This window comes from Ochotona curzoniae, unplaced genomic scaffold, assembly GCF_017591425.1.
Source record: "Ochotona curzoniae isolate NIBS_2020 unplaced genomic scaffold, NIBS_Ocur_1.0 scaffold_1037, whole genome shotgun sequence".
NCBI lineage: Eukaryota > Metazoa > Chordata > Mammalia > Lagomorpha > Ochotonidae > Ochotona > Ochotona curzoniae.
The window spans coordinates 32,286,721-32,304,368 of record NW_024467083.1 but is presented as its reverse complement, the minus strand read 5'-3'; the positions used below and the strand labels follow the sequence as shown (position 1 = coordinate 32,304,368).

General features: G+C 59.8%; 1 protein-coding gene across 6 annotated transcripts; it reads left to right on the top strand.

Annotated features, from left to right (window-relative positions):
- Positions 1-249: 249 nt before the first annotated feature.
- Positions 250-13,889, top strand: DENND4B (DENN domain containing 4B). 6 transcript variants are annotated; one of them, XM_040998442.1, is made up of 28 exons: positions 1,034-1,983; positions 2,793-3,132; positions 3,628-3,880; positions 4,116-4,185; positions 4,325-4,494; positions 4,571-4,815; positions 5,150-5,216; positions 5,326-5,384; positions 5,524-5,668; positions 5,833-6,008; positions 6,114-6,214; positions 6,514-6,726; positions 7,033-7,178; positions 7,438-7,577; positions 7,685-7,811; positions 8,126-8,332; positions 8,639-8,767; positions 9,499-9,664; positions 9,853-10,020; positions 10,192-10,580; positions 10,792-10,914; positions 11,045-11,214; positions 11,315-11,456; positions 11,610-11,846; positions 12,331-12,448; positions 12,539-12,704; positions 12,794-12,858; positions 12,939-13,889. In XM_040998442.1, exons 1-28 carry the CDS (start codon positions 1,827-1,829, stop codon positions 13,082-13,084), a joined length of 4,635 nt encoding a protein of 1,544 aa, XP_040854376.1. In that variant the 5' UTR covers positions 1,034-1,826; the 3' UTR covers positions 13,085-13,889. The 6 variants fall into 6 exon arrangements, with proteins under 6 accessions (XP_040854375.1, XP_040854376.1, XP_040854377.1 ...); XM_040998443.1 differs by having other exon boundaries at positions 11,610-11,851; positions 12,327-12,448; XM_040998440.1 differs by having other exon boundaries at positions 11,315-11,468.
- Positions 13,890-17,648: the final 3,759 nt, after the last annotated feature.

The window sequence follows — 17,648 nt, the reverse complement described above, 5'->3', positions numbered from 1 at the left end:
CTCCTTCCTGCCCTGTGTGTGAATTCACTTCATGCATGCATTCGTTGCATGTTCTCCAGAGCCTTCCTCTCCGGGTTGGGCTGCCTTTCTCCTGCCTGGCCTTTGCCCTCTCCGCGCCCAGTAGTGCCCCTCCTCAGTTACCCCCCACCTCCTTGTATTCTTCTTCCACACCCAAAAGGCCTGGCCTCTCCCTCTTCCTCTTTCCAGAGCTCTTGTCACCTTCAGAAACGGGAACCGAGAGCTTCTAGCTCTGGCTGGAAAGGGATGCAGGGTGACCTAACCGTGGAAGCCACCTGGCTCCCCGCAGCCTAGTCCTTCGGGGCTGCCGCCTCCGCCCGAGGCATGCTCGCTCCATCTTGCGACTGGAGGACCGTGGGCGGGACGGGAGCGCGCCTCACCCAGACTCCGGGGCCGCCTGGGGTCAGTATCCTGCGGCAGCCGGGCGGTGGTGGTGGGAAAGCCGCCTGGGTGCAGGGGGCCCTCCCAGCCGCCAGAGGTCGCGCTGCGGGCGGCCGGGGCGCTGGGCAGGCGCTAGCCAGGGTCACGGCCGCCGGTCCGCGGCGGGAGGGGGTGAGGGGCAGCGGCGGCTCGGCGGCCCCGGAGCGGCGGAGAGCGGGGAGCCGTGCGGGGCGAGTGGGCAACGCGGGGCGCGCGGCGCGGAGCGGGGAGGACCGGACGGCCGGACCTCGCGGCGCGGCAGCCCCGTTCCCCGCCGCGTGGCGCAGCGCGGAGGAGACGCTGGGACAGCCGGGATCTCCCTGCACCGCGCCCCGCGCCCCGGTGCCCTCGGCCACCTCTTCTTGCTTCACTAGCCACCCGGGCGGGAGCGGCGCCCAAGGCGGGCGCGCCATGTCCGGGGCCGGGTAGCCCCGCCGGCCGCCGGCCCGCGGCTTCCGAGCCTCCCTGCCAGCGGGCCGGCCGGCCGGGCCAGTGGCGGGGGCAGGCCGGCAGGTAGGGGCTGGACCGGGCGGGGCGGCGGGCGGGGAGGCGAGGGAGGGCGCTTCGCGCGGGGCGGGGGGATGGCCTCCAGCTGTTCTGCAGCGCGGCACATCTGGTTCCGGTTTCTCTCCTGGGGGAAGTGAAAGTGGAGGGGAAGAGGCAGTTAGCTGGAGTTAGCCGGCCGTGCTGGGGGGGCCCCCTGCCCCTCCTGCTCCGCCAGGGCCCCCCAAGCCTGAGCTCCCCGCTCCCCTCCTGCTCGGGTCACGCGGCGGCCAGCGCTGCTGCCGTCACGTCCTCGGTCCCTCCAGGAGCTGCTGCCTCAGCCTCCTGTCTTTCGGCGCACCCTCTGCCCCAGCCCGAACTTTGCGTGGACTTTAGATAGGCAATGGCTCCCGTGCCGGGTTGCCGGCTGCAGGATTCGGAGGAGGGCAGGCCCAGGAGCGCAGGTGCCTTGGCTGGGGATGCCACCAGAGTCCCGCCTAAATGGCCTGTGTCCCCACCAGCACTCCCGCTCCCCATCCTCCACTGCTGGCTGGGGCCCGGTTCCCGTTCTCTGGCAGTGGATGGCGGAGGAGGGGGCCCCTTCCCTAGAGTTAAATCAGGAGGCTGACGCCGGCTCCTGGCCTCACTGCTCGCATAGAGCTAAATTTAGCCGGTGCTGAGGTTCGGTGTCCAGAGAGCAGGTTACCCAAGAGGCCCAGCTGCAGATTTCTTGCTCCTTGTTTCCTGGCGGGAGAATGACTGGGCCCTCCTGAATCTCCCCCTGCCTTGGGCCTGAGGTTGCCGCTGGGTGGATGCTGTGCTGGCACCTGCAGTGGGACCCTCACGTTGCCCTCACATACCCGCCCCCCCCACAGGCTGACTTCCGCTGAGCCCCAGCTTCCCCTATGCTGTTTGAGGAAGTAAACTCCCTTCCCCTCTATAGCACTCTCCAGGCCTCGCCTGCTGCAAACCACCCTCAGGGCTCTTCCCCAGCCGGCCGCACCCTGGGGCGTCCCAAGACCCTGGGGTCTCCTTCTCCCTGGGGTTGGGCAATGGAGGCAGGTGAGAACCCACGATGCCAGGACTTGGTGGGGGACGGCTGCCCTGTCTATTGGCTCCGCCGGAGAGTGCAGGGGATGGCAGGGACCATCTCCCAAAGGGCAGTCTTTGGCTCTGGGATGGCGGAGGTGGGAGGCTGGCTCTTTTGGGGGGGGGGTGAGGATGGGAGGGGCCACATTGGTGGAGTTAGAGCTGGGAAAAAAGACACTGGTTTGGTGAGGAGATTCAAAACGTTGGGGTTTTGTGAGCTTTCCCAGAAACCTCTGGGGAAATGGTTGACATGGACTCTTTAAGAACATAGGCTAGACGTTGAGGTTCTTAGGGTGTCCTCCCTGTGTGGAAGGTCAGAAGCCCTTGAAGAGACTTGTGTCAGCTTGGTGTGATGTCGTGGCTAGGGGCAGTGTTGTCATTGCGAGCCATTATTAAGGAAAAGGCGGCTACCTCTATACTGTTGTAGACATTTGTGTAGGGCACAAACAGGGCTGGGGCCTGTAGTAGGGGTCCCTCGGCTGGGAACCCATCAGAGCCCCGGTGGGCCGTGCATGGTGGAGTTTGGTTTCTTTGGGAAGAGGAGCTAGGTGAGGGATGGGGACAGAGGGATGGAGTGGGGGAAACTGGTCTCTTTAAGGAGCTGTGGTGGTCTGTGAGAGCCTGATGATGTCATAGGCGGGAGAGTCCTGGATTGGTTGACCACTCATCCCACCTTTCCCGGGAAGGATGAGGAACAGGGTAGCCTGAAGGGCTCTCCAGTTGCCATGGCAATGCCTGCCTCCTCTGCTTCATCTCTCTCCTGTCCCACTTAAACATTCCAGATGCAGTGAGTGAGGGGGGGGCCATGGCAGAGGAGCGGCCCCCCCGGCTGGTGGATTACTTCGTGGTTGCTGGGCTTGCTGGCAACGGAGCCCCCATGCCCGAGGATGCACGGGTCCCTGACCCCAGCGGTCCGCTGCGCCCCGGCCGGCCTGCAGAGCCCATCACAGATGTGGCCGTCGTTGCCAGAGCCCTGGGCGAGGAGGTGCCCCAGGGCTACACATGCATCCAGGCTTCGGCTGGGGGCCATCCCTTGGAACTCAGTGCTGGGCTGCTGGGAGGAACACAACCTGTCATCTGCTACCGCAGGGGCCGTGACAAGCCCCCCCTTGTGGAGCTGGGGTGTGTGCATCTCCCTGCATTGGCAGCCGGCGGGAGGCTGGGAGGCTTCTGGGGTGAGACAGAAAGGAGATAGGGGTGTGGGTCAGGCACGGGCAGCGGGAACTGGGGAGTAGTCCAGAAGCTGGGGGATGGGGCAGCAGGAACAGCCTGGGCTCACAGGTCAGTACTCCTCCCTGCTAGCCCTGCTGTGGGCCGGCTTCTCCATCTCTAGAAAGACCTCATTGTGGGGTAGGGAGAAGAGATCGCTTCATGTTAGGAACTCCGCTCCTAGCCCATCAGTGGGAGCTTGGCTTATTCTAAGTGTTCATGGGTGAGTTTGGGGGCTGTGGAGTGCATGTGCGGTGGCTGCTGACCAAGAAGTAGAGCTGAGGGCTATGGAAGAGGGGGACAGAGGACCTAGAGGACAGGCTTTTGGGGATAAGGAAGGCAGACCTGGGGTCTTCCTCTCTCCATCACCCCCAAACCTCTTGACATTCATTCTCTCTCTCTGCCAAGGGTTTTATATGAGGGCAAGGAACGTCCCAAGCCCGGCTTCCAAGTGCTGGACACAACACCCTATAGTCACTCTGCTAACCTGGCCCCTCCAGGCCCTGGGCACCCCCGCACCTACCTCACATACCGGCGGGCAGCAGAGGGGGCAGGACTGCATGCCCTGGGCATCACTGACCTCTGCCTGGTGCTGCCCAGCAAGGGCGAGGGCACTCCCCATACTTACTGCCGGTTGCCACGCAACCTCAACCCTGGCATGGTGAGTGGGGCTCAGTGGGGAGCAGGAGGACGGGAGGGGGAGAGCTGGGACCCCAGAGCATCGCTACTTAACGTGGTGGGTGCTGGGCATGAAGGCCTCGAATAGCAGGTGTGGGCTGAAGGAGACACTGCAATTGTTGGGGCTTGAAGGCTACTTGGGATGCGGGGGGAGAAGATGCAGCTGAAGAGCCTATGTGAGCTGAAGGTCTGCTTGTCTCTTGCTGTTCCCGGGGCAGTGGGGCCCAGCTGTGTACCTGTGCTACAAGGTGGGCTTGGCTAAGGGCAACACGCTGGTGTATGAGGCAGGTGAGTGGCCCCTCTGCCCTAGTTCCTCTTGACCGGCACCTTGTCATTGCCACTTGGCCCTCCCTGGATCTTCCCCCCTCCCAGAGCCTGATGGACTCTCCTCCTTTTGGGTACCCCCAAAAACTGCCGGTGGGTGCAGAACTGCTGGGCCGCTATCCGGAGGAGGACAACGAGGCATTCCCGCTGCCCGAGTCTGTGCCCGTCTTCTGCCTCCCCATGGGGGCCACTATCGAGTGCTGGCCCGCCCAGACCAAGTATCCCGTGCCTGTCTTCTCCACTTTTGTGCTGACGGGTGCCGCTGGTGATAAGGTGGGTATGTGGAGTGTGGTCGGGGGTTCAGGCTGCACGAGGGCCCACCTGACCAGCCCTCTGCCTCTCCTGCCAGGTGTATGGTGCCGCCCTGCAGTTCTACGAGGCGTTCCCCAGGGCCCGGCTGTCGGAGCGGCAGGCACGGGCACTGGGCCTGCTGAGTGCCGTGGAGCGGGGCCGGGCACTAGGCGGCCGAGCAGTGCGCAGCCGGCGAGCCATCGCTGTGCTGTCCCGCTGGCCTGCCTTCCCTGCCTTCCGGGCCTTCCTCACCTTCCTTTACCGCTACTCTGTCTCGGGCCCTCACCGACTACCCTTGGAAGCGTGAGCACGGGGCATCCCCGCCACTGGGAAGGAGTTAAAAGTGGCCAGGGGGGCGTGGGAGGTGGGCTGCGATGTGGGTGTCACTGGCTGGGGCTGTGAGTGCAGCCTCAGTCCAGTCTCCTCTTCCTTATTGGTTGGCTCCCGTCCAGGGACTGGCTGCGCATGCTCAGAGAAGCTCTTGTTTCTCGTTTGTGCCAAATTCTGTTAGATTAGACGTCCTACTGGCCAATGTCCGCCTTAAAGCAGGGTTCTAGCCGGAAGCAGGCTCATCAGGACAGGACAGGGACAGTCCGCTGAGCCGCTGGCCTCTTATTTGGTCCCCTCTCTTCCCCAGGCACATCTCCCACTTCATTCACAACGTCCCCTTCCCTTCCCCACAGAGACCCCGCATCCTAGTGCAGGTGAGAGCCAGGGCACGAGCTGTGTTGGGTGGACAGATCCGGGTAAGCAGGGGGGCCGACTTAGCGTATCACCGTCCCAGCCTGTGGCTCTTCCACCCTCTGCCCCCAGATGTCTCCCTACGACAACCTGCTCCTCTGTCAGCCTGTGTCTTCGCCCCTGCCCCTCAGGTATGTGACCTGGTCCTTGGAGGGGTTGGGAGGTGCAGTGGTTGAGGCCTGTGCAGGTCTGGTGCGGGTGGTGGGAGACTGAGAGTGGGGTGTGCAGGGTTTCCTGTTGACGCCCTGTGCACCTCTGCATTGCCTGCAGCGGTGCCAGCTTCCTGCAGCTGCTGCAGAGCCTGGGCCCCGAGCTGGCTGTCACGCTGCTGCTGGCCGTGCTCACGGAGCACAAACTGCTGGTGCACTCGCTGCGGCCAGACCTGCTCACCAGCGTCTGTGAGGCTCTCGTCTCGGTGAGCGCTGCCCAGCCCAGGGAACCCTGGAGTGCACTTCCTCCAGCTGGTGATCTTGCAGAAGGCCCCACCTCCCCAAGGCCACTGCCTGCCGCTGCCCTGTGCCCCTCCCTCCCCAGTCATGCCCCCTGCGCTCACATGGCCCTCGCTCCTGGGCTCTGCAGATGATCTTCCCACTGCATTGGCAGTGCCCCTACATTCCGCTGTGCCCACTGGTGCTGGCGGACGTCCTGAGCGCCCCCGTGCCCTTCATCGTGGGCATCCACTCCAGCTATTTTGACCTGCACGATCCCCCTGCTGATGTCATCTGTGTTGACCTGGACACCAACACACTCTTCCAGTAAGATGCTGGGGTTCCCAGCCACGGGCGTGAGAGGGCAGCAGTGTGCAGGGCAGGTGGCCGGCACTGAACCTCCTCACCCTTCCTTGCGTGCTTCTCTCACAGGACGGAGGAGAAGAAGCCCCTGACCCCCCGGACCCTGCCTCGCAAACCCTACAAGGTGCTGCTGGCCACACTGACTAACCTGTACCAGCAGCTGGACCAGAGTGAGTAGCCTTGGGGGAGAAGGGGAGCCAGAACTGCCCCTCCAGGCTAGGGTGCCAGGTGGTCCCTAAGGAGGCAGGGAGGGGCATGGGGACGGAAGGGCAGACCTAGTCCTGCCCCGTGGGACAGTGCAGTTCGCTGAACCCAGGGAGAATTTTTCAGCCCTGATTGGCTCTGGAGTCTGGGGGTGGCTGAAAACCTGGGGAGGGGGCGCGGAGACGGAGGCTCTGGCAGCATAAAGTGGAGGAGCTCAGCAGGTGGGTGGGTCCTGAGCCTCGCCCCATGAGCCCTCCCTCCACAGCATACACTGGCCCCGAGCAGGAGGCCTCCTTGGAGTTCCTGCTGACGGACTACGAGGCGGTGTGCGGCCGCCGGGCCCGCTTGGAACGGGAGGTCCAGGGCGCCTTCCTCCGCTTCATGGCTTGTCTGCTCAAGGGTTACCGCGACTTCCTGCGGCCACTCACCCACACCTCCGAGGGCGCCCGCGACGTGGACAACCTTTTCTATCTTCAGGGTGAGCAAGGGGGTGTGGGCTCAGGCATGCTGAGTGCCCCAGGGCAATTGCGGAGGGGAGGGCAGGAGGGTGCAAAGAGGAGGCAGAGGTGGGCATGGCCTCAGGAGCCTGGACTTGGGTAGACCCAGTGTAATCGCTCTGGTCTACTTCAAGCAAAGCTCTGTTCCGGGACTGGCCCTCGGAGAGCTCTAATTCTGGAAAGTGGGATTTACATGGGATGATGCTGAGCTGCAGGTGGGGTGATTATGCCCCAAGGGCCTAGGCAGGCTGTGGGAGACCTCCTTTCTCTGACCCCTATCCCCCCAGGCTTCCTCAAGTCCCGGGAGCGCTCCAGCCACAAGCTGTACTCCCAGCTGCTACACACGCAAATGTTCTCCCAGTTCATTGAGGAGTGCTCTTTTGGCTCTGCTCGGCATGCTGCCCTGGAATTCTTCGACTCTTGTGTGGACAAGGTACTGGGCATTACCCCTCTGGGCACCTGGCGGGTCTGTTCCGCTCCTGGTTGTCTCTGCTGTCCCTGCAGGTTGCTGTCAATAGAAGTTTGCATTTCAGCTGTGACTGGGGATTGTTAGCATCCCTGGGGTTACCCTGTGCTCAACCTGCACACTGGACAAGGCTGGCTTCAGATTCTTTGTTGACTCTCTGTCCTCCAGAGTAAGTTCCAGCACCTAGCTCTGCCCCCACGGCCACTCTCGTGTCCTCCTGCTGCAGGTGCATGTGGAGCAGGAGAGGCCCGAGCCCACTCCACTGGTGGAGCTAGAAGAGCTATCAGGAAGCGAGCTTACTGTCTTCATCACGCCTCCCGAGGAGCCCCCGGTCACAGACAGCACTGAGCCCACCCCCCAGTTCTGGTAAGCGTCTCCTGCACCTGCGCCGGGGCCCTGTGTGCTGGTCTCCAGCCCCTCTGGCTCGTGTCCATGCTGAGTGTGATATCCTCTATCTCTCTATGTCCCACCAGCTACGATGGCTTCCCAGAATTACGGGCTGAGCTGTTTGAATCTCCCCAGGAACAACCTGGTGCATTGCCCATGCCTGGCCCATCCCGTAGTGCCCCCAGCAGCCCTGCCCCTCGTCGTACCAAACAGGTAGCCAAAAGGTGGGCCCCACCCAGGGACCTGGTTCGGGTCAAGGGCTACTGCTGCTATGGTTTTATCTGTACAATGGGAAATATAGTAGGACTTATCCCATAAGAATGTCAGGAAGTTGGAGTGCTCCTGGCCATCAGCTGCCATCAGTCACCATGGTCACTTGTCACTAGTGCCGTCTTGTGTCCTGAGTGCAGTGGGATCCAGGGCTTGGCTACTTTGTCTAGACCTGCAGGCATCTCCACAATCTGCACAGCACAGGGGAGGTATCCTGCTCACCCTGGCCTGTCTCTTGCCTTCCGCCCCCACCCAAGGAGATGAAGGTGGCACAGCGGATGGCACAGAAGCTAGCAGCGGTGCCTGAGCTGTGGGCCCGCTGCCTGCTGGGGCACTGCTACGGGCTGTGGTTCCTGTGTCTGCCTGCCTACGTGCGGTCGGCACCCAACCGTGTGCGGGCGCTGCATACAGCCTACCATGTGCTACGGGACATGGAGAGCCGCAAAGCGGTGCTCCCGGATGAGGTAGGTGACTGCTCGCTCACCTGTGTGCCCACCCCCTCCATGTCGGTCCCAGTGAGGCTTGGGAGAAGGAGCCTTGGCGGGGACCAGGGCAAGCAGAGAGGGAGCCCTGGGGTCAGATGGGTGTTCCACAGAGGTTTCAGGCATGGGTGGGTAAATCTGGGCTTAGCAGTGGAGACGGGGGCAGGCTGGGATTGGTGAGGCAGGGTATGCAGGAAGGAGTTTTCTGGAGGGGTGGCAAGGCAGGGAAGGGTGCTTGCGGAGGCTTGTGGAGTTCCTTCCCAGCATCCCATGCCTGTCCTGGCCCAGGTGTGTTACCGGGTGCTGATGCAGCTCTGCTCACACTACGGGCAGCCTGTGCTGTCTGTGCGGGTCATGCTGGAGATGCGCCGCATGGGCATTGTGCCCAACACCATCACCTATGGCTACTACAACAAGGTATTGAGCCCGGGGCCAGGGTGGGCCAGCGTGGGGTGGGGGTGGGCGTACTGCTCCTTGTAGGTGAAGCCAGGCCCATGAAGTAACCACTCACCACCGGCATGCATCTGCGTGCTCCGTGGCGTCGCTATGCCATTCCTTCCCATTTGCTGGCTTCGTGTCTCACTCCCGACAGTCTCTGACTAGGGACAGCCGCATGCCAGGTGGTGCGCAGGCGTGATGCCAGATACCTGGAAGTCAGGTTATCCTCATGGCCGCCCCTGAGGTGGAATGGTTTTAGCCCCGGCTTATCCTGTATAGCTGTATGTGTTTGGGGAGTGGGGTTTGAGGTTGTAAGACTGGTAACTTGGTACGGGGGCGGGGGGCAGGGGCAGTTAGGCACACACGTGTGGCCATGTTTCCTGAAGCCACTCCCAGCTATGCTACTCACCTGCCTTGTTTTTCAGATGAGGTGACTCATAACCCCCCTCCCGCAAAAAAAAGAGCAAGTTTCTTTACATTCATAGAGTTTATTAAGTAGCAGAAGCAGGTTACAAACTTCACTGCTTCTGACTTCTAGGCCCTTTCTGAGGTCACTGGCCTCCTGGGCTCTTCTGGCTATGCAATTAGTCTGCCCTAAGCAGGGAATCTGAAGGGGAAGGTGGTTCAGGCCCCCCAGGACGGGAAGTGGGTGTCAGGCTCAAGGGGAGGGCAGGGGTGTAGGCCGTCCTGATGGGCACGGTGCTCGGCAGGCCATGCTGGAGAGCAAGTGGCCATCTGGCACACCAGGTGGGCGCCTGCGCTGGGCCAAGCTACGCAACGTCGTCCTGGGGGCTGCTCAGTTCCGCCAGCCCCTGAGAGAACGGCGGCAGCGACAGCAGCAGCAGCAGGAGGAGGAGGCAGGCAGCTCCCAGACAGGTAGGTAGGCACAGGTGTAGCCAGCCGTAAGGAGGGAGGTGTGGAGCGCCAGGGCTGGGCAACTCCACCTGGCTGGGGGCACATGGGCCTGGGAGGAACTCTGGCGAATGCAGGCCATGCCTGGAATGGGGTCGGAGCTGGCTGTCAGGGTGCGTTCCTCCGACCCCCTCTTCTCTTGCCTTTGGCAGAGCCCTGTCTGGAGCGCCCCTCCCCCAGCCGCCCACTTCAGCGCCAGACTACTTGGGCTGGGCGAAGTCTGAGGGACCCAGCCTCCCCCGTGGGGCGCCTGGTGAAGAGCGGGAGCCTGGGAAGTGCCCGAGGGGCGCAGCCCACTGTGGAGACCGGCGTGGCCCACAGTGAGTGTCCTTGGCTGCCCCTCCAGACAGGTTGGCTAAGCACCTGCCAGGAGAAAGGGAGAGACTGTCGCCTTGGGGCAGTCAGGGCTATGAAGGTTGGTGTGTGTCTGCTCAGGAAGGCAGCTGGAGGAGGCACCAGACACAACCTTCTGATTCTCTTTTCCTCCTCAGTGATAGAGGCCTTGGGGGTGCTGGAACCCCGGGGCTCCCCCGTGCCCTGGCATGACGGAAGCCTCTCTGACCTGAGCCTCACCGGGGAGGAGCCGGTTCCCAGCGGCAGCCCGAGTGGCTCGGGCTCAGCCCTGAGTGCGCAGTCCACTGAGGCCCTGGAAGGGCTGAATGGACGTGGGCCCAAGGCTGGGGGGCGTCAGGAGGAGGCTGGCACCCCACGGCGAAGCCTGGGTGCCCGCCTCCAGCAGCTGCTCACTCCCTCCCGCCGTGCCCCTGCCTCCCGCATCCCCCCGCCGGAGCTACCCACAGACCTGCCTCCCCCAGCCCGCCGCAGCCCCATGGACAGCCTTCTGCGGCCCCGGGAGCGTCCCGGATCCACTGCTTCTGAGGTTGGAGGGTCCGACTGCCTGAGCATGGGGAGGTGGCAGGGTGGTGGGGGAAGAACGTGGGTTGGGGGTATGGGGTGGTGGCAGGGGCTGCCTACTGGGAGCAAGTCCAAGAAGGATGCCCTGAGCCGGCGGGGGGTGGGGCTGGAGTCAGCCTTCCAGGCGGAGAGAAGGGATGAAGGCTTGCTGACCACGCTTTCCTGTGCGATGGCAGAGCTCGGCCTCTCTGGGCAGCGAGTGGGACCTCTCAGAATCTTCTCTCAGCAGCCTGAGCCTCCGCCACTCCTCCGAACGCCTCAGTGACGCCCCTGGCTCGTTGCAGCCACCCTCCCTGGAGGTAAAGACAGCCCCTCCCACACAGATGTGACCATGTGGGGGGCGGGCTGGGAAGGTGGCTGCTGCAGGAGTCTGGGCTGGCTGCTTTGCAGAAGGAGCAGGGGCTCTCAGAGCACTGTCTCCTCCCATAGATTCTGCTGTCCAGCTGTTCCTTGTGCCGTGCCTGTGACTCACTGGTGTATGATGAAGACATCATGGCCGGCTGGGCACCGGACGACTCCAACCTCAACACAACCTGCCCCTTTTGTGCCTGTCCATTTGTGCCCCTGCTCAGTGTCCAGACCCTTGATTCCCGACCCAGGTGCGCAGAGTCGGGCAGGAACTGTGGGCAGGACAGGAAGGCAGAGGGCCCAGCACTCATGTCTCCTGCTGTCCTTCCCCCACTGCCTGCTCCTTTGCAGTGCTGCCAGCCCCAAGCCTCCTCCTGCTGGTGCCAGTGGCAGCAAAGATGCCCCTGTCCCTGGGGGTCCTGGCCCCGTGCTCAGTGACCGCAGGCTCTGCCTCGCCCTGGATGAGCCCCAGCTCTGTAACGGGCATCTGGTGGTAAGGTTTGGGGTCAGTGGCATGGGAGGGCTAGGGAGGCAGGGGTGCCGGGGAGAGGTGGGTACTGAGTAGCAGGGGCTCACTGGGAGGCAGGGCTTTGGAGAGGGAGCCGTGGTACTGTGCCCCATTGTCTTCCCATGCTGTGCTGGACAGGGTACCTCCCGACGGGTAGACAGTGGGGCGTGGGCATACCTGAGCCCGCTGGTGCTGCGCAAGGAGCTGGAGTCGCTAGTGGAGAACGAGGGCAGTGAGGTGCTGGCATTGCCTGAGCTACCTGCTGCCCACCCTATCATCTTCTGGAACCTTCTGTGGTATTTTCAACGGCTGGGCCTGCCCAGTATTCTGCCTGGCCTGCTGCTGGCCCCATGTGATGGGCCCCCACCCGGCCAGGTCAGTGCCCACACTGGGGCCTCTCCCTGCCTCCTCGTCTCCCGGTTCTGTGACCTCTTGGCTCTCCGTGGCGTCTTTGGCGCTGCTAAAGGAGCCCGGGCTGTGGAGTGTGCTGTGCTCACTTCGGCTCCTCTCCCTTTGCCTTTACCATGCCGAGCTTCAGCGCTGGGTCTCTGGGAGCATCACAACAGCCCCCTCCCCGGGGCTGCAGAGAGAAGCCCAGGACTAGCAAAGGGTTCCTTCCTGTTGCTCTGTCCCTAGCCCCTGTAGCTGCTGAGCACCTTTAAGGTTTTCAATTCTGTTTTGGGGTGCCACAGACATGTAGGATATCACAAAACAGTCTCTCTTGATAGCTCGCTTCCTTGTCAGGGGAGGGGCGCCTCACCCTTCTCCTCTTTGGCTCTCCTCAGCCAGCACCTGTCTGCTTTTTGGCCTCTCCTTCCATGAACTTGACTTGCTTTTTTCTACTTCTGCTGCCCTCCAGGCCCCATCTCCCCGGCTGACCCCTGACCCAGCCTCTGTGCAGGTGCGCTTGCTGTGGGATATCCTGACCCCTGACCCCGATAGCTGTCCACCTCTCTATGTGCTCTGGAGGGTTCACAGTGAGTCTGGGGGTCGGCCTTGGGTGGGAGGGGGCCGTCCGGTGTCGGGGGCTCTCGATGATCCTGGTGGCCTTCCTTCCTTCTGCCCAGGCCAGATCCCACAGAGGGTTATGTGGCCAGGCCCAGTCCCTGCCTCCCTTAGCTTGGCATTGTTGGAGTCGGTGCTGCGCTATGTTGGACTCAATGAGGTGCATAAGGCAGTGGGGCTCCTGCTGGAAACACTAGGGCCCCCTCCCAGCGGCCTGCACCTGCAGAGGTACAGTATCCCCATCTGGGTGCTACTGGTCTGCCCTGGGCTCCAAACCCCTAATGCTCTCACCCCATGCCCTTCCATTTCTACTGCAGGGGCATCTACCGTGAGATCTTATTCCTGACAATGGCTGCTATGGGCAAGGACCACATGGACATAGGTGAGGAGGAGGCGAGGTATTCTGGGAGCCTGGGGGCCAACTGTGGAAGGCAGGGACTGACTTACCCCCTTCTTCCCCAGGGGCCTTCGACAAGAAGTACAAGTCGGCTTTCAACAAGCTGGCCAGCAGCATGGGCAAGGAGGAGCTGAGGCAGCGGCGGGCACAGATGCCCACAGCCAAGGCCATTGACTGCCGAAAGTGTTTTGGAGCACCTCTGGAATGCTAGCGCCCCTTCAGCTGCCCTCTCCAGCCTCCGGTGGGGAGGTGAAGGGAGAGGAGTCCCAGGCTGAGCTGCTTCCCCACCCACTTCCCACAGAGGGCTTGGGGACAGGCCTGGAAGCCGCCTGTGCAGTCACAGACTCCGAGAGGGGGCAGCCAAGAGAGGGAACCTGCTGTCAGCGTGCGTCACCATCCCTCCATGGCCAGCCTGCCTGGTTTGTTCATGATGATGTTGGGGGAGTTGGGACAGCTCCGTTCCTCCGCTGTGCTCGCCCAGGAACTCCCTTCCAGGGTACACACAGCTCAGCGCTGCCCTGGTCATCTCAGAAGTTTTTGTTTTAAAAAACAACTGGAAAGCTACAGAGCTGCCGGAGGCGCCTCTGCCCTAGAGGGGAGGGGAGGGGTCTCATCCCCCGCCGATGGTGGGCGCTCGGTGGGCGCTCTTCCCCGGCGCTGTGGAAGGAGCCTGGGACTCTCCGCGCTTTTCTACCTTCGTGTTTGTATTTTGTTTTAAGTTATTTATTCCAGAGCTGCAGCCTCCTTGCCAGTGAGGCTCTTGGGAAAGCAAGGGAGAGAAGGGAAACTGGATGCCGTGACTCAGGGGGTTGTAGCTCCTGAAAGGGAGACAGGGGGTGCTCCTTCTTTGAGGTTTTGGTACCCCTTCTAGTCCTAAGCTTTCTTGTTCACTCCTGGAAACGCCTCACCCCCCCTCAAACACCGCCCATCCCTGGGCCCCGGCCTGTGCAATAAGAATTGTTCCCTGCAAAGTTTTGCTGGATGTAAATATAGTAAAAACCGCTTCTGTCTTTTTCCTTCTGCCTCCTGTCCCCTGGGTCTGGAGTCGTGAAGGGAGACACCTGTGGCTCTCCCCTAGTTGCACATCACCCCATCCGTCCCTCCTCTGCCCTTGGTGGCCATCTGGTAACCCCCACTGTCCCTGACCGTATCTGGTCCTGCACCCTTTGGGGCGCAGGGAGTTCTTGGAGTATACCAGAGGGGTGAATCTGGTGCTGGCTATGGCAGTGCCAGTCAGTGTGGCACTTCCGGTCCTCCCACACAATCACCCCCTTGTCCCTTGTCGGCACCCCACACAAAGACTCCATTCTCTGGGGACCCTGAGCTCATCTTTGCCTGATTTCCTCTCCGTCCCCCCAAGTCCCAACTTCACCCCTCCCAGCTTCTCTAGGTCCTCCCGCCATGGGGTGCCTACCCTCTTCCCCGGTAGTGGCTGTTGGAAGCATTCACGTGCCCTGGGGGCCTCCTTGTTTGTTCTGGCTGTAGGTGTTACTCTTGCAGCAGAGGGTAGGGGGGCAGCAGCACCAGGAAGGAAGGGACAGGGATGGGAGAGCTGCTTGCAGGCATCAGGGAGATGGGCCCTCTTCATTTCCAATTGTTAGCTTTCTCCACTTCCCCCTTCCCTGAATGTTAGCAACACGGGAAACAACTAACAGAGCTGCAAAACCAATTACCAGTGGGAATGAACCAACCAAGACACCTGGCGGAGACAGGGTAGGGGTGTCTACAGAGGAAGCCTCTCACTTGGACTTCGCTGCAGATTCCTGGCAGTGGAGTTGAGTGAGTGAAGAGAGAGGCCATGCTTTGGAGTGCGGGGGCCATGGCACCAGAGTACCACTCACTCGCAAACCTTGAGTGTGCTGGGATGTTTGCCAGTGACCCCACTCCCCAGAACCCGCCTTTCCCTATTTCATTCCCCAAGGACCTTTTGTGAAGGAGAACCTACCTTCCTTAAATCGTATGTTCCCAAAGAGTGTGAGGAGTTCAGCCCTGCCCCCAAGTATACAGAGAAAAATTTAAGGTTCAGTCCCTTCTATGGTAGAACATAGAGGCCTACTAGTCTATAAATCATGCATGGTTTAATGCTCGCTCACTCTGCCTCTTGGTTTCTGTTCTCTCATTTGTGGGCTTTCTTCTATGGCCCTGTAGTCAAGGCAGAATGAAGACTCGGGGGGTTGGGGCCAGCACAATAACTTAGTGGCTAGAGTTCTCGCTTTGCTTGCACTGGGATCCCAAATGAGCGCCAGTTCTAGTCCTGGCGTCAGTTTCCTATCCAGCTCTCTGCCTGGGAAACCAGTTGAGGACGGCCCAAAGCCTTGGGACCCTGCACCCACGTGGGAGACCTGGAAGAGGCTCTGGACTCCCGACTTCTGGCTTTAAGTTGGCACAGCTCCGGCTGTTGCAGGGCCCCTGGGAGAGTGAATCAGTAGATGGAAGATCTTTCTGTCTCTCTTCCTCTCTGTATATCTGAATTTTATAACAAAATTAAATAGGGAGAAGATGGTAGAATAGGGTTAGGACATGTTTAAACAGATGGAGAAACGTTAGCCAATGTTGAAGCAGAGCAGGCACATTCCAGGAAATAGGAGAAGACAGAACAACAGCAGAGTGGCACCTGAAGACTTATAGACACAGGAAATCAGTGGACACAACAGAGTGGTGTTGCAGTGACCGATACCCCAGCAGCATTCAGCAAGTGGCAATCTGAACTGCACCGGCAGCCAGAAGTCCACCAGGAATAAGGTGAGAAGGGGCATTCACCAGGAGCTCAGGAGGTGAACCCAAAGAACTATCAGTCCTGCTTGTCTGTTCATTTGGCCAGGAACAGAGACAGAGCAACAGGTCCCAGACGGGCAGTGTGGAAACAGGGTGGATTTGACAGCCCAGTCCTCCCCCTAGAGCCAAATCGGGCGCCATTTTGTATAAGGAGGCAAAGACTCCTTATGGACAGTACTGAGCATGCACTGAGCTGGAAGTGAACTCATTTCTCGCCCAGTGAACTGCAACAATGTGGCATCTTACAGGTTCCTGCCCTCAGACCTAACAGCCAGCAGATCAAGAACTCTAGTAGTGGTACATCAGGTGCCATTTTGTATAGTGTGGAAAAACTTTAAGACTGCAGGGACAACAGTAAGCTAAGCATGCACTGAGCTATGTGAACTCGCTGAACTCAGTACATTGTACTGGTGCCACAGGAAAATAGTACCAACTTTGACATCATGTGGGTCAAAATAGGTCCACGTGGCCCTCAGATGTAACAACCAGCAGGTTCCAGCAAGATCAGCACCACCTTTTCTTCTCTGACTCTCCTCTCTGTATATGTGACTTTCCAATAAAAATAAATCTTGAAAAAAAATCAGCACCAGCAACAACCTAGCTATATAGGACACCTGATGTCTTGCTAATCCTGGGGCCTGCTCTAACAGGAAGTGGGAGAAAGTTGTAGAGACAATGGTGCAGTCACAGCACAGTATCAAGAGAGATGGAGACTGGTGAGCCAGGAGCTAGGGCTACAGAAACCAAGGTGTGAGTCTAACATAAGAACCCAGACCTGGAACTCACTGGAGGGAGTGGTACAAGTGACTACAAACAAAGAGCCATGTACCAACTGCAATAAATAAAATTGAACTGTAGACCTAAGGGTGACAGAGCTTAGAAACCTGCCCCAAGGAAAAGAATCTGATAACTAGAAGTACAATGACCAAGAGCAAAGAGGAGACAGAGGCACAATATTATTGAAGACTCCCCTGCAAAGGAGCAAAACCCTTTGTCAAACTCAGAGTTAACTGAGGAAGACATCAAGAAAATGGGAGATAAAGAATTCAAACAATGGTTGTAAAACTTGTGATCAAGAATGAGAAGCATGTAATACAGGAGTTCAAAAAATTTAAGGAGCTTGTCACACAGGAAATGAATCAAATGAAAGCTGACATATCAGAAATTAAAAATACAGTGGAGCAAATGAAAAGTACAATGGAGACTTTCCAAGATAGAATGAAGGAGGGAGAAGAAAGAATCTCAAAATTGGAAGATATTTCCTGTCACCAGGAGGAAACAAACAAAAATCTGAAAGCAGAACTAGGTCAAGCTAAAGAAAGTATTGAAGAATTGAAAGACACCATTAAAAGGCCATATATGAGTTATGGGAGTCGCAGAAGATGCAGAAAGAGCAGCTGGGATTAAAGATGTATTCAATGAAATAATAAGGAAAATTCCCCTAATCTAGAGACAGAATTGGGAAACAAGATCCAGGAAGGCACAGAACTCCCAACAGGGTTGACCAAAAGTGATCTTCACCACAACACCCGGCGCGGTGGCGCAAGTGGTTAAAGTCCTCGCCTTGCACGCCAGGGATCCCATATGGGTGCCGGTTCTATCCCCAGCAGCCCCGCTTCCCTTCCAGCTCCCTGCCTGTGGCCCGGGAAAGCAGTCGAGGACGGCCCAGAGCTTTGGGAACCTGCACCCGCGTGTGGGAGACCCGGAAGAGGCTCCTGGCTTCGGATCAGCATAGCATCGGCCGTTGTTCTCACTTGGGGAGTGAATCATCGGATGGAAGATCTTCCTCTCTGTATATCTGCCTTTCCAATAAAAGAATAATAAAAATAAATCTTTTAAAAAAAACACAGGGCCCGGCGCGGTGGCGCAAGTGGTTAAAGGTCCTCGCCTTGCACGCCCGGGATCCCATATGGGCGCCGGTTCTAATCCCGGCAGCCCTGCTTCCCTTCCAGCTCCCTGCCTGTGGCCTGGGAAAGCAGTCGAGGACGGCCCAAGGCTTT